Source organism: Nematocida ausubeli (genome assembly GCF_000738915.1).
Source record: "Nematocida ausubeli strain ERTm6 chromosome Unknown supercont2.5, whole genome shotgun sequence".
NCBI lineage: Eukaryota > Fungi > Microsporidia > Nematocida > Nematocida ausubeli.
In genome coordinates, this window is record NW_026515638.1 from 258,172 (window position 1) to 271,599 (window position 13,428).

General features: G+C 37.7%; 9 protein-coding genes across 9 annotated transcripts; 7 read left to right on the top strand and 2 right to left on the bottom strand.

The window, feature by feature from the left end:
• Nucleotides 1-410: 410 nt before the first annotated feature.
• NESG_02119 (uncharacterized protein) lies at nucleotides 411-1,700 on the bottom strand (the record flags this gene model as incomplete). The annotated part of the gene is made up of 1 exon (XM_053049731.1): nucleotides 411-1,700. The coding sequence occupies one exon, from the start codon at nucleotides 1,698-1,700 to the stop codon at nucleotides 411-413; it is 1,290 nt and encodes a 429-aa protein (XP_052903902.1).
• Nucleotides 1,701-2,213: 513 nt separating this feature from the next.
• NESG_02120 (uncharacterized protein) lies at nucleotides 2,214-2,450 on the top strand (the record flags this gene model as incomplete). Its single annotated transcript, XM_053049732.1, has 1 exon — nucleotides 2,214-2,450. The coding sequence occupies one exon, from the start codon at nucleotides 2,214-2,216 to the stop codon at nucleotides 2,448-2,450; it is 237 nt and encodes a 78-aa protein (XP_052903903.1).
• A 620-nt stretch (nucleotides 2,451-3,070) lies between these two features.
• NESG_02121 (uncharacterized protein) lies at nucleotides 3,071-3,328 on the top strand (the record flags this gene model as incomplete). Its single annotated transcript, XM_053049733.1, has 1 exon — nucleotides 3,071-3,328. One exon carries the CDS (start codon nucleotides 3,071-3,073, stop codon nucleotides 3,326-3,328), a length of 258 nt encoding a protein of 85 aa, XP_052903904.1.
• Nucleotides 3,329-3,431: 103 nt separating this feature from the next.
• On the top strand, nucleotides 3,432-3,971 carry NESG_02122 (uncharacterized protein; the record flags this gene model as incomplete). The annotated part of the gene is made up of 1 exon (XM_053049734.1): nucleotides 3,432-3,971. The coding sequence occupies one exon, from the start codon at nucleotides 3,432-3,434 to the stop codon at nucleotides 3,969-3,971; it is 540 nt and encodes a 179-aa protein (XP_052903905.1).
• Nucleotides 3,972-4,524: 553 nt separating this feature from the next.
• On the bottom strand, nucleotides 4,525-5,580 carry NESG_02123 (uncharacterized protein; the record flags this gene model as incomplete). The annotated part of the gene is made up of 1 exon (XM_053049735.1): nucleotides 4,525-5,580. One exon carries the CDS (start codon nucleotides 5,578-5,580, stop codon nucleotides 4,525-4,527), a length of 1,056 nt encoding a protein of 351 aa, XP_052903906.1.
• Nucleotides 5,581-6,321: 741 nt separating this feature from the next.
• On the top strand, nucleotides 6,322-9,972 carry NESG_02124 (uncharacterized protein; the record flags this gene model as incomplete). The annotated part of the gene is made up of 1 exon (XM_053049736.1): nucleotides 6,322-9,972. The coding sequence occupies one exon, from the start codon at nucleotides 6,322-6,324 to the stop codon at nucleotides 9,970-9,972; it is 3,651 nt and encodes a 1,216-aa protein (XP_052903907.1).
• A 633-nt stretch (nucleotides 9,973-10,605) lies between these two features.
• Nucleotides 10,606-11,214, top strand: NESG_02125 (uncharacterized protein; the record flags this gene model as incomplete). The annotated part of the gene is made up of 1 exon (XM_053049737.1): nucleotides 10,606-11,214. One exon carries the CDS (start codon nucleotides 10,606-10,608, stop codon nucleotides 11,212-11,214), a length of 609 nt encoding a protein of 202 aa, XP_052903908.1.
• A 1,026-nt stretch (nucleotides 11,215-12,240) lies between these two features.
• Nucleotides 12,241-12,804, top strand: NESG_02126 (uncharacterized protein; the record flags this gene model as incomplete). Its single annotated transcript, XM_053049738.1, has 1 exon — nucleotides 12,241-12,804. One exon carries the CDS (start codon nucleotides 12,241-12,243, stop codon nucleotides 12,802-12,804), a length of 564 nt encoding a protein of 187 aa, XP_052903909.1.
• Nucleotides 12,762-13,076, top strand: NESG_02127 (uncharacterized protein; the record flags this gene model as incomplete). The annotated part of the gene is made up of 1 exon (XM_053049739.1): nucleotides 12,762-13,076. The coding sequence occupies one exon, from the start codon at nucleotides 12,762-12,764 to the stop codon at nucleotides 13,074-13,076; it is 315 nt and encodes a 104-aa protein (XP_052903910.1).
• Between the last annotated feature and the right edge of the window lie 352 nt (nucleotides 13,077-13,428).

Sequence of the window (13,428 nt, forward strand, 5' to 3'; positions counted from 1 at the left end):
ACTAAACTCAGTTATATATAAATTGTCAAATACTGCAGAAGTGTCTTAATGTAGTAGTATTGTAGCCCAAATACCCGAAATACTCAAAATATTATTAAATAAAGAGTCCCTGCATGAGTACAGTAGGAATAAGAAAAGAGCTTTTATTGTGCTTATTATGATGCATTGATCTTTTCATGCGAATTTCGCTATTAAATGTGTCTTGGTTTCTGGATATGAAAAATACCGGGTGTTTTGCAATTTTAGTCTAATACTGTATGAGATATGTATGGAAAGAGTAAAAATAGAAATCTCTCCATGGGTTATTTAAGTAGCCAATCTCATGCACAAAAATGCATGTTTGCAGGGATTCCAGTAGATAATAGTTCTTTGATCGATAAATATCCACAGGCTGCAATATCATTGTGCTTCTAGTATTCCTTTGATACACTTATTTCAAATGCATGCAGTTTATTAAGAATACCGCTCTTTCTTTTTATTGAAGCCCATGGCCAATAGACTGATGCACTATCAATGAATGAATTCTTTGGAGTATACGAGAATCCAACTGCTGGAGTGAAATTTTCCTGGAAACCAAAGTGTTCTGTGGTATTATTGGTAAATGGATACTTCTTGGTTATTAGCCCACCCAGAAGCACTCCATAACTCTCTATGCTGCACTTTAGCATTCCCATAGTCTTAGCAACACCAGAAAATTCACGTGAAAATATATTCAATCTGCATGTACCCTCTACTTCTCCCTGAACATCTATTGTTGCCTTACTTATAATCCATGGAAGATACTTGCTCTCCACTGGCTCTATTGTACTTTTATTTTGGATACTTTTTCTCTTCCATCTTGCAAGAATATTTGTGTCTGTAGGTGTTTTTTTCAGATTATGCGAACTTAAAATGCCTAGTTGATTAAGGAGTGATCTTACACTAGCCACAGGATATGCTACTTTTGCATAGAATTCACTATCTATGCTTAACAAAGAGGATTCTTTTGCTGTTTTCTGCTTGCTTAATAAACTGATATTTTCTGCAGTAATAGCATAGTTTTTGCATATTCCTATAGACCCTAGTACTCTTGCATGGATGTGCTCTATAGGATTGACAGATAGCTCAATCTTATTAGTGAAGATATTATCCTCTACCCATGCACCTGCTGATATCTTCATCATTGGGTTGATGATTTTCTCAACCCCCAAAGACTTTTTTGCTTGGCCAACAAGCACGTGCATGCTCAAATACTTTTGCAGAACTAAGTCCCGCATGTTCTTATTTACTATTTTCAGGAAGTTCCATATTTCTGAACTTTTTCCAAGTAACTGTGTCTCTTTTGAATTTACCTGGAACAGACAAAGTGAGCTTTTTAAGGAGGATAGATTGCTTTCTACAGTCAGCTTGTTTTGCCCAAGGGACTCAAATAGGACATTGTACACAGAACCTGTGTACTTTACAATATTTTTATTTCCACTCAAAGATGCATTTATGGAATGTTTTCCCTTTGGCTGATGCAGCTTAACAGTAGCTGGGGCATTCAGTAGCCATCCAAGGATTTCGTTATATTTAATAGACTCTGCACTTATCCCATTCAATCCTGTTAACTCTTCATGTATATTTGCGGATAGTTCCTTTCCTGTGGTAGATTTACTCAGCCTCTGGCTCAAAGTACTTTTTATCCTATTTTCAATGTTCCCAAGGACTCTAACCCTCATATTGCAATGCAGAAAAAGAAAATACAGAAATTAACCTTGTACTTCAAAGAATATCTCTATTTCCTGTGCTTATGCGGATATAATGGCTTCTATCTGCATTCCCTACTTATCTATTTTAGTAGTCTCTTATTGTTCCATCAGACAGAGTTTATCCATATAAGCAAGTGAAGTAGAATCTTCAGCTGGCACATGCGGGTTTAGCAATTATTTCAGAAGGAATGGCGCAGTAAATGAGTTCTAATGATTCTTAGTACGGGATACATAAGAAAGTTCATATTTATGTGCTTAATAGTCTAGTACAGCAGATTTCTATTAAGAAATGCATCCATCCCAAGAAACACTGCTGTTTTAACAGAACTGCTGCCTATTTGTGGTATTTTCATGGCAACTACTGATTAAATAATCTAGAATAACTCATCTTACTGTGGTATTTCTTCACTTCTGGGCTGTTATTTAGTGCTGCACTTCACCAGATAATTATTAAAACAACAGAAATTTACTTTTCCCTACTGCATGCAGGAGATAATTAAGGAATTAGCATATATAATACTCAACACAGAAATGTGCAGTGAATTGAAGCCCTTAGGGAAAATTAAAAAGAGAAAGCAAGGCATGATCAGAATACTATGCGATATATGCAACACACAAGTGAATAGTGTTGTATTCACAAAGCATCTGGAAAGGTGCAATAAGCAGCAGCCTGCCGGAGCAAGAAAGAACGACTCACCAGAGTCAGCTGTAAAAGAATAAAAAAACAAAGAAATCTTAAATCCTTCTATATATGCACTTTTTCTAATACAAGATATACTATAGATATAAGCAGATGAGCATATATTTAAGCACATTATGGTTTATGCTTATATTTTAGTCTCTTATTCCGGCATAATTTAACTCTCATAAATATGCAAGATTGTATTCCTGAATTGCACCATGGAAATACAATATAAATTGAACACAAATGCATCTGCTGCTTTCTATTCGGGTTATATCGGGTTATAGCAGAAATACAAAAACACAGAAGTTATTGCACTTGAATTTCCATTTAAGCATATTGTAAGGGGAGCTATTTAATTAGCATATAATCTGGATAGAACAAGAATATATTTCAGATATGTTTTATTTGTATTCCATAGTAAAAAGCACTATAATATATTCTCTTACTAAATACACAGAACCATTCATGTAAGTGCATAAAAATGCCTTTCATACTTGCATTCCTTTCTTTGTAAATTCATTTATTATAAGGCAGAAGCCATCGAACCCATATGTTTTTGAAGATGCTTTGAGTGTGATAATTCTGTAACTTAATTTCTACTAATAAGCATATTAAAGAGAATTAATTATAAATTCGAATTTATTTTTGTTCTATAATGAAAAAAGAACAGGTAGTAAAGAGTAAAACACTTGCAAACACAAGGAATGAAGCGATTAAGTCATTCCTTACAACAAAGCCATCCTATCTTACTCTGCAGCCTATTCATGTTTTAATTCTGTCTGTGTGCTTTATTATAAATATAATGCTGCTCCACATAATTGGTAGATTTGGGTCTTCAGTGATTTTACAGACTGTAATTAGTGTGGCAGCCTTAACTGCTGCATTGGTGCTTGGATATTTAATACAAAGATAGATGGCAGCTGTGGATTGATATATAAATTGTATCGAATTTTCTTTAGTTTATTTATTATTTATTGGTCTATTTATTTGTGCTGTGTTTTGCATAAAATTTAGCAATGAATTTTGACAAGACAATGCAAGGAGCTTTAGACACATTCAAGCTAGCAAAAGATTTTAAGAAAGGACGAGACATTCTACCATTCACATACGCAGACTTCTTTGCAGAGAAAAACACTCTGCTGGAGAACTTGGGACTATCCTGGAAGCAGAGAATTGGGTGCATGCTCATTTCAGCTGTACTTTCAATGTTCTTCTTTTTTAGATCTCTAATGTCTTTATTTTCACTTCCAATCACTCCAGAGGTATTTGGATGGAATTTCACTATGTTCTCCATCTTCATTCTCTCTACTCTCTGCTTTTTCAGCGGATTTAAGACTTTCTTCAAGAACACTCTATCCCGTGAAATGGTCGCTTACACAGGGGCATACGTGACTACTGCAGTTGCTACATTAATATGCAAGAGATGGATTTACTTTATACGCCTGCCATGCACACTATCAATGGTGGTCGCATTCTTACTATTTATATATGCATACAGCACAAAGAAATTCAAGAGTGGCATGCGCGGCCTAGGAAGCACTCTTTCTATATTCTAGTAATAAACAGCGAAGGATATAATTCACAGATTCTTATTATCTTATGTTCATTATTTAAATTCAGACGAGTCCATTGGGTACAGCACTTTCACATTCTTCTAAGTATATAAAAGTGCTTCTTAGAGGTACCCAATAGAAGAGAGTCTCTGAAACTGCTTTACACGATGTTCTTTCTGGTTGTGCAAATGACTGGCACTCTGCAGATTATTTTAGCAAACACCAGCATGAATCTATGCAGTATCTAACTAGTAGCATATAAAATGCAATTTATATGCAGTATATTAACTGAATTTCATGCTTGCAGTTTCAACATGGAAAGCCAGTGCTGCAGAAAACAAAATACTTTAGATAAGGCTGTTATAGAGTATTTACTGAATACTCTGTGAATTCTCTTATAGTTTGCGAACTGTTAGAGACCATTTGAACTACATAATGAAATAAATATATTTGCACATGGATTAAAGAAGTAATAGAAGCATCCAGCCAAAAGAACCCTGGCTTGGGGATTTTCAGGGGAAGCTGACAAATTGATAAAACAATGCAACCAAGCCATTTATTCACTTGCTATCATCTTCTGTATTGTGTGAAGTATCTCTTCCGCCTGCTCACCAATTTTATCAGAGTTTCCTGCTGGTGTCTTGTAAACCATCATAAGCTGGTGGTTGATTCGGCAAAGAAGATCCTCTCTAAGGATCATTGCTTCTACATCTCTGATCATGTACTCCTCGCTGACTCCGAATATGGCAGACATCTGCCGTATGGAAATGGCCTTGTAGCTTTTGAACAGCTGGTTGTACGACCTTACCTTCATTCTATACACGAAGTAGTCGATTTTATCGTATAAATACGCGTTACTTTTAAGCTCCTCTGCAAACAAGCAGATGCTTCGGAAGAGAACTGGGTAGTCGCACTTGTCCAAAGAGAGAAGCAAGTCTAGCCCACTTGGTATTTTATTGGCTGCTTCGCATACCTCGCTTGACTCAACTAGCTTGGTCCGTATGCTCTGCCTGGGAAGTGTCATCAGACCGCAGAACAAGCAGTACTGCACTAGCTCAGAGTAAGACATTAGCTCTTCTCCTTCAAACGTGGAGAGTGCATCAATCAGAAGCCCTGCTGCAATTTCAAAGTCTGAGCGAAGAATGTGGTATAAACTCTTGTACACTTTAAACTTGTTTTTTCTTGCCCAGTCAATTCCCAGCTCAATTAAGGACTCTATTTCTTCCATTTTCTTGTCTAGCTCTTCCTTCCAGCCCAGAAGAATAAGCATGCGCACCTTTGCTGTGCATATGTCAAACTTAACCATCAAGGATTTGTTGTACTCCATGAGGCGCCTGGCTGCCTTCACAAACAGTTCGTACTCTACTTCACTGGAGTACTTGACAGACAGTTTTAATAGGTCTTCCTCAGATAGCCCATTCATGTCTACATCCTCTTCTGGCTGGACTTCTCTGCCTGGGAAAAGTCCTCTCTTCGTGTACTCTCTAAGCAGTCCTGTCATGTTTTCCTTCTCCAAGTACTCTGCAAGAACAGAGCTGTCTTCTTTTTTATTTTCCACCTTGAATAGAATGTTGTACACATCGAGTGTTGGCTTCTTAAAAGTATAATCCATTTTTTATTCAAACATTGCTCTATTTATAATAAGACAAAGAAATTCATTAAAACCCAGAAGTACGATTAACTGGTATAAAGATGCACTAATGAAGTATTCCATGTATATGGAGGATATTTCAGTGTGGCATATGCGATTTCCTGTAAAACCGGATATTACAAGGTTTAATATGTTTATGTATGTAAATCTACTACTATTAAAGGGATATGGGTGATTGTGCCATATGCAGTGATGATGTACACTGCAAATTATACATTAAATATAGATAGGAGAATATCCCTTGAGTGTACAGATATATTTTGGCTTTATTGGCTTTAAGGAGTATTTTTAATAATGTGAAGTTCACAAAAGAAAATTCACAAAGACCCATATGTATTATACTTTAATATTCAAGAGTCTTCAAATTGATCTTTGCAGTTTAAGCAAATATTTAAATTTAGTGCTTCCTATTTATAATAATAGTGGAGTACTAGAAGTAGAGGTTATTTAAGAAAAAGAATCTATTTCTGCATATTTTCATGCAGTGTATACTTCTACTAGCCACTGTGCGTATAGTCTATCTGGTAATAATTTTTGCAATACTTTATGAGAACACTGCCTGAATAAACAGCATATCCAATAGAATACGTATATTGTGCATGCATTATAGAGGTATATTGAAGCATGCAGATATGCTTTCCTTAGGATCAATCAAATCGCAGCAGTATAAAAGAATTTACCAGCAGTTATAAAATTTTTAGCATGAGCATTGCAGAGCAACTAAACAAAGTGCGAGAGAAAAACGTAAAAGAGCGCAGCAGAGTTGTAATCTTTAGAGAATGGATTGAAGAGCCAGACATTCTTTTCTATTCACGCGTTGAGGAGGCTGTTGAATTATTTCAACTATATCATGACGCAGCATACGAAAGAGCCCAGAAATACATTACTTCCTTTACAGACGATCAGAGCCAAAACTCTAGGCGTGATAGAATGACAGACAGGGAGAATGCTTTGCTCTCAAAAAGAATGAAACTTCTTCTTGAGACACTCACTCCGTATACGCTGCACGAGTACGTGCAAGTCATTCTGGAGTGGCTTATACGCCGGTACAGAATAGACAAGTATGAATTTGACTATCTGGTATCTGCCACCATACAGGTCCCTAGTATACACAGCGCAATAGAGATGTTTACACGCAGAAACCCATTTATGAACAGCGCAGTTGTGTCTTTGCTACAGTGCAGATGCATTCCGCAGCTGATTGGAAAGGATCTAGCCAAAAACACCCTTATAAATGTGTGCATATTAAAGCCTCTACTTCACATAGAGGGAAACAAAGATACAGCTGTGTATGCGCATTTCTTAGAAAAAGTCTCTGAAAGCCTTTTCGTTGAAAGCGGCATTCCTGAGGAAGTAGTCTGCGAATGGGTTAATTCTCTGATGGACTGCAGAAGAAGGATGAAGACACAGGCAAGCAAAGAGTCACAGGAGATTGTAAAGAGACTGGAGAGCATTCTGATATACATACGCGCCAATCATGAGCTGATCGACGAGATAGAAGCAAAGATTGATGAGTTCTCTGATGCACCTGCTCTCCCTACAGAAGCAGTTGTAGACTCTGAAAATGTTCTATACAGATTCTCTACGCTATATGCGCACTTTAAGGAAACAGCAGAGAAGGATGAAATAATGCAGGAGTATCCAATAGAGCTCATGAGCCAGCTGGTGTCAGAGAAAGAGGAAGTGCCTGGGTGGCTGGATATTATTAAGGATACTATATTCACCATGCCAGAGCAGGAAGGCATAATGGACTTCCTTCTTGAGAAGACAGGAATTGCAACACTTCTATGCACAGATGCAAGGTACAAAAGTCTAGCAAAGAAGAACCCAGCAATTGATGTTCTGGCCAGAATAGAAAGAGAAGCAGAGGGTGCAGAACTAAAGATAACCAAGCCAGCACTGAAGTCTTTCTACGGAATTCTTCCTAACAGACGCATTGAAGCATGGATATTTAAGAAAGTGTCAAAATACAGTGAACTAAAGACAGTTTTGAGTGTTTTACTGCCGGTTCTCTCCTTGGAAACCATCCATGCAGAGATGCTTAAGGTAAATGACTGGGCAAGTGCTGTTCTGTTCCTTGACGAGGCACATGTTGACTCTTTCGTCAAAAATATTAGTAGAGACCTTCTTGTTAGCCACTTCTCAGAGTATATTGACGCTGTGTCAAAATATGCAAACTATACGCCCCTGGGTCTTTCTTTAAGTTCTGAAGAAAAAGCAAGCCTCCTGGAAATTACGCGTAATAGCTTGAAGAGAAATACAACGCCTGCTGATATGCTATTCATGGTGCATCTGTACGTAGACTTGGGCGCACAGATTGAGGACCTTCTTGCATTGCATGAGAAAATATCACTTTTCCCAGAGGAAGAGCGAAAGAGGCCAGTTAAAGCCCTGCTTTCAGTGCTTTCAACCATGCGAGGTGCTATTTCCAGCACTGTTCTGCGAGGCATAATCAGGAGCCTTGATGCATTTGATGTGGACACAACCATATCTCTGCTCTTCTACCGCACTGCTTTGTCTTTGTCTGTTTCTGAGTTTGGCGCATTCATAGCTGAGTCCATTCTTAAGGCGGACGAGTCTGAGTCTGTTGAAGGAAAAATGCTTAGGTGCTTAAGAAAGGATAATATAGACTTGGTGTCTGCTGTGTTTGAGAAATACTTCACATCACTCACACCACAGGAGATTATGCATGTGATTACAACAGAATATATTGATCTTCTAGCAGCAGGTCTGACCAAAGCATTTGTACACTTTGATTTGTGCTTCCAGCAAGATATTATTAGACTGTCAATGGAAATGGAAGAAAGCGGAAGATCTGCTCTATTTGACATAATTTCCAAAAATGCCCCATATGCTATTCTTCTGCAGTCAGTCATCCCGAACAGCAAGCATTCTATTACCCTTGTCCTGGATACAGTTCTTTCCACATTCATAGATGCGGATAGCAGTGCATCTTTACTTGCTCAAAATGCAGAAGGAGCTGCTCTTGAAGCACTGCTGCTAGAAAAGCTTATCCAAGCAAGGAAGATGGGAATTAATGAATCTGTTCTGTGCAACTGGGAGAGAACCATTCTACCCATGCCAAATATTCCAGCCCTTCTTGCACAGCTCGTAAAGAAGGCGCCATCCCAGATAGTTAGAGGAATCATTAGCAGATACCTTAAGAAGAATCTGTGCCCAACAGCACTTCTTTTCGTCTTTGTGCAAAACCAGATATCAGACAGTGCTATTCTTTCAAACATTCTTAAGTACAGTCCCTCTCCAAGGTCTAAAGTGCTTCTTCTTCGGTCAGTTTTAATGAGGCCACTAAAGAATACGCTTCCTCTTGTTTTCACTATCCTGCAGGACAAGAAGTCTTCTCTCCTCAGATACTACATCCAGTCTCGGCTAAAGCACATTGTTAAATGCGTGCTTGCCCAGAAAGACACACAGGGTCTTCTTGTTACCAAGATTATGTGCAACCTAATAAGCAGAGAGAAGAATGTCATGCACCCATATGTGCCTTCCTTGATGTCTTTGGTTAAAAAGACAAAGAAGAAGATGCTTGTAAGAAAGCTCTCAAATATCAATCTAAGATACATCATGGAAGTAGTTTCTGACAATACAGATATGCTTATTCTTAAAGAGTACGTTCAGAACAAACTCTCTGATCTGGAGCCAGAAGATGTCAAAGCACTTACGTCCTTCTATATTAACAGAATAGACAGCAGAATCGCAGCTAAAACACTTGTTACGCTCTTTGAAGTTATCAAGAACCCGCAGGAAGTGTGGACTGACATTCTCAAAAAGACAGAAGGATACACACCCAGATTCATCAATATTCTCCACTGCATGAGCAAGTCTGACACTCAAGGAATCTGCATGGCATCGCTCTCTTCAATATATTCTCGTTTAGAAAGCATGCTCATTGCAGCGCTAGAAGAAAATACTACTTCAGAGATTGTCTATATTATGAAAAAGTTCTTCATGCATGAGAAGTCCACTCTAATCACGATTTCACGAATTCTGGAGTTGTCTTTGCTGATAATTTCAAACCACAAGAGCATTCCAGGGCTTGTTTCAGCACTGTTTTACTCACAGGCAGTTAATAACCCATCAGAGGCAGAAGGCATAAACCACGCAGTGCTTGTAGAACTGACCAAAGCAGAAGGGAATAGAAAGACAGCTCTATTTAACACACTCTACAAGATGTACGCTAAGTACCCAGATTTCATCACTCGCATACTTGGACAAAGTGCTCCATACTTCGCAATACTTCTGGAGTCTAAGGATGCATCCACTAGAAAGAAGGCAGAGCATCTCATGAAATGCATTACTTCTCTCTCTGGAGAAGATCCATACAAATTCCTGTAGGAATATTATTATAAAAGCCAGTTTATACTTGAATTAGTCTTCTTCTTAATTATGTACCCTGTGGCGTGCCTGAGTGCCTAATAATAAGGCCGTCTTAACAGAAATGAAGCATATCTTCTGATTTTCATTTTCTTCCTTCTGTGCTTGCAAGTACTTTACAGCTTGTCCCTCAGACAGTAGCACTTTTTACGATTTCCCAGCAGAATATTACTCTTGCCAGAAGATGAATGTATTCCAGAAAGAGGGTGGATATCATGTAATATGTCTTTCTTTCCTTAAACACTTGTATGGGAGTGAATATAAAATGTCCTCAGCATATAATACAAAGAATTCTTTGTAGGTTTTTCTTCTGCTGAGTTGAATTTCACAGTAAAATATGTCTTTATATAATATACGCAAAAATACAGTCCGATTATACTGAAGGTAGTATATATGGTTTAACCAGATAACTGTTCTATAATACTGGTTATACTGATATTCTATGGTTTATCTGCGAAATATACTAATATTGCGGTGTTAAATGTATAAATTGCAAAAATGCATATTTTAGTGAAATATCTGACACCTCTGCAGATGCTTTCGCATATATATAAAGCATAAATTGACTCTATAATTAAATAAATTTTTATAGGGATGAAGGACCAGAATCTTCAAAGAAAAATACGGCAGTTACAGAGCATGCTGGGCGAGATCAATAGATATCTGCAAGGATCTGCATCTAAGCCTCCTGGAATAGTCACCAGGCTTCTGGATGAAAAAAGCCGTTTGACTTCCCAGCTAAGGGAACTAAACAATATGTTCTCTGGGAAGGCAGACGAGATGGAAGGCGTCCCAGGGAATCAGCCCTTAGCACAAAATATGCCTGGAAAGCTTGATAAGGGGCGAGAGTATATGCAAAATGAGCTGCAACTCAATGATCCAATGGATATGCGTCTGGATGTCAAGGAACTCCTTCTGGAAATGGGGGTTATGTCTGAGGTAGATAGTGTTTCAAAGCAGATTATATTAAGTGCTGCTGACATTTTTATTGACAACCTTATATCCACTGCATGCTCAGTCGCCAGAAACAGAAATCTAGAAGAACTAACAAAAGAAGACATTCTCTTTGCAATGCGCATGGAAAGAGACACAGAACTGTACAATAGAGCCACCTTAATAAAACACAGAGACCCAGACAAAGAACATCTAAAACGCATGCACCTGATACAGAAAGACCGAAAGAGGTATATGGGGAGTGAATAGAGAGTAGAATACTGCATACCCCATTTTTGCAGGACTAAAATGCCTTCTCAAAGACTATTAAATATGATGCTACTTGCATAGATATTTCTATATACTCTGTGCAAGGAAAGTCTCGCCCTAAGAAGCCCATTCTAATGAAGAAATAATTTTAGTGCGCAATTTCACCTATGTGCATATTATTTGGATACTAAGTGCTATTTCAGTAGAACATAATAAAAAGACTTTTTTCCAAAAAGTATTAAAATATTCTTAAAAGTGTGCTATCATGGCAGGATTAGGTGATTGCAGAGCTGTATATCCCATGCTTGGTATATAATTCGTGAAATATTAGAGATATAAATATTATGTCCTAACTTGGCATAGTTTAATAGTAGTAGACTTTCTTCTTATCTAATAATAAAATTATGCAAAACTAGAAATGTGTAAGTATAAGAAGTACTTAGTGGTATCTGCAGGATCTTCTAAAAATAGTGGTTTTGATGTTTTTATAGTGATCTTGGCCTATATTCTATTAAAATACTTCTTGTTTCTGTGCAGAGTCTTTTCTTGCAGGTTCTTTATTATTTGTAAGTTTCTGTATTTTTCTTCCCTCAATATATTCATATATAAAGTGCACATTTCTACTTTTTTACAGATTTTATTTAGAAAGTTTTCAGAAATACTAAAAAATAAGAAAAATCAAGTAATATATAACTTTACTTATAATGATATATAAAATGAAGTTGCCAATAGCAGTATTTATACATCAGGTGGTTTTGTAGAAGGATTTGTTTTCTACATGATAGCTTGTTCTAGCAATTCTTTATGTGATAAGATTTTACCTTAGATGGATAGCCAAATAACTAGCTGTTACTGTATCTTTAAGGGAGTTCACAGGGGAGGATTGATTTCCATGGTTCTTGTTTCCTCAGATGAATTAGAGTTTTTAGAGCTGGAAGAGTTGTTTTTTTTAGATTCTGTAAACCTACCTCCTTGTAAGCCCTTAAAATATCTGTCATTGTTCCCATTAGAGGATTTTTTATCGTCATGATGATGGTCTTCAGAATCCCTCTTGTTTTTGTCATGGTGGTGATGGTCTTCAGAATCCTTTTTGTTTTTGTCATGGTGGTGATGGTCTGCAGAATCAGTCTTGTTTTTGTCATGATGGTGATGATCTGCATGATCCTTCTTGTGTTCGTCATGATGGTGATGATCTGCATGATCCCTCTTGCTTTTGTCATGGTGGTGATGGTCTGCATGATCAGTCTTGGTTTTGTCATGATGGTGATGGTCTGCATGATCAGTCTTGCTTTTGTCGTGATGGTGATGTGGAGGGTGCGCGCCATCATCGTGGGGATGGTGGTGATGGTCGGAATGAGGAGAATGTGGATGGTGGTGATGATCAGAATGAGGATGGTGGTGATGGTCGCGTTGGTCATCATTCTCGCGATTAGAAGTGCATGTATTATTTTTCTGACATGTGTTATTCTGGCCGCATGTATTATTTTTCTGACATGTGTTATTCTGGCTGCGTGTGTTATTCTGGCTGCAGGTGCTATTTTTCTGACATGTGTTATTTTGCTGGTCATGATGGTCATGATCAGAATGTGAAGAATGAGGAGAATGGTCATGATGTGGAGGATGAGAATGGTCATGGTGGGGAGGATGAGAATGGTCATGAGGAGGATGAGAATGGTTATGGTGTGGAGAGTGCGGAGAATGTGGAGAATGCGGAGAATGGTCATGGTGGGGAGAGTGTGGAGAATGAGGTGAATGCGGAGAATGAGGTGAATGGTCATGATGGGGAGAATGGTCATGGTGAGGATGGTCTTTGGTCTGAGGCATGCCACTCTGCGGGCCAAAGGATTGAGGCATGCCTCTGATGTAGTTATTTACAGTAGTTTTATTATTATTGGTACTGTTGTTTTTAATATTACTATTATTATTTTGTTTGTCTGAGATTGATAAAGAACTTCCTTTGTCCGATGGATTTTGGTCATGTTTCTTATTTGAATTTTCACGAAAGTCCTTTTCATTTTCAAATCCATGATAATTATTTACAATATTTTCATTGTTCTTTACATCCTTATTATCTATATTCAAATTATTGTTTACTTCTTTACTCAATTTTATATCAGATTTACCATCCTTAGGTTGGCTTCCAGGAGATCCGCCAAGGTGCTTAGGATCTGACCCGGATATGCCTTGGCCAAAACCACCTGGAGGAGATCCACC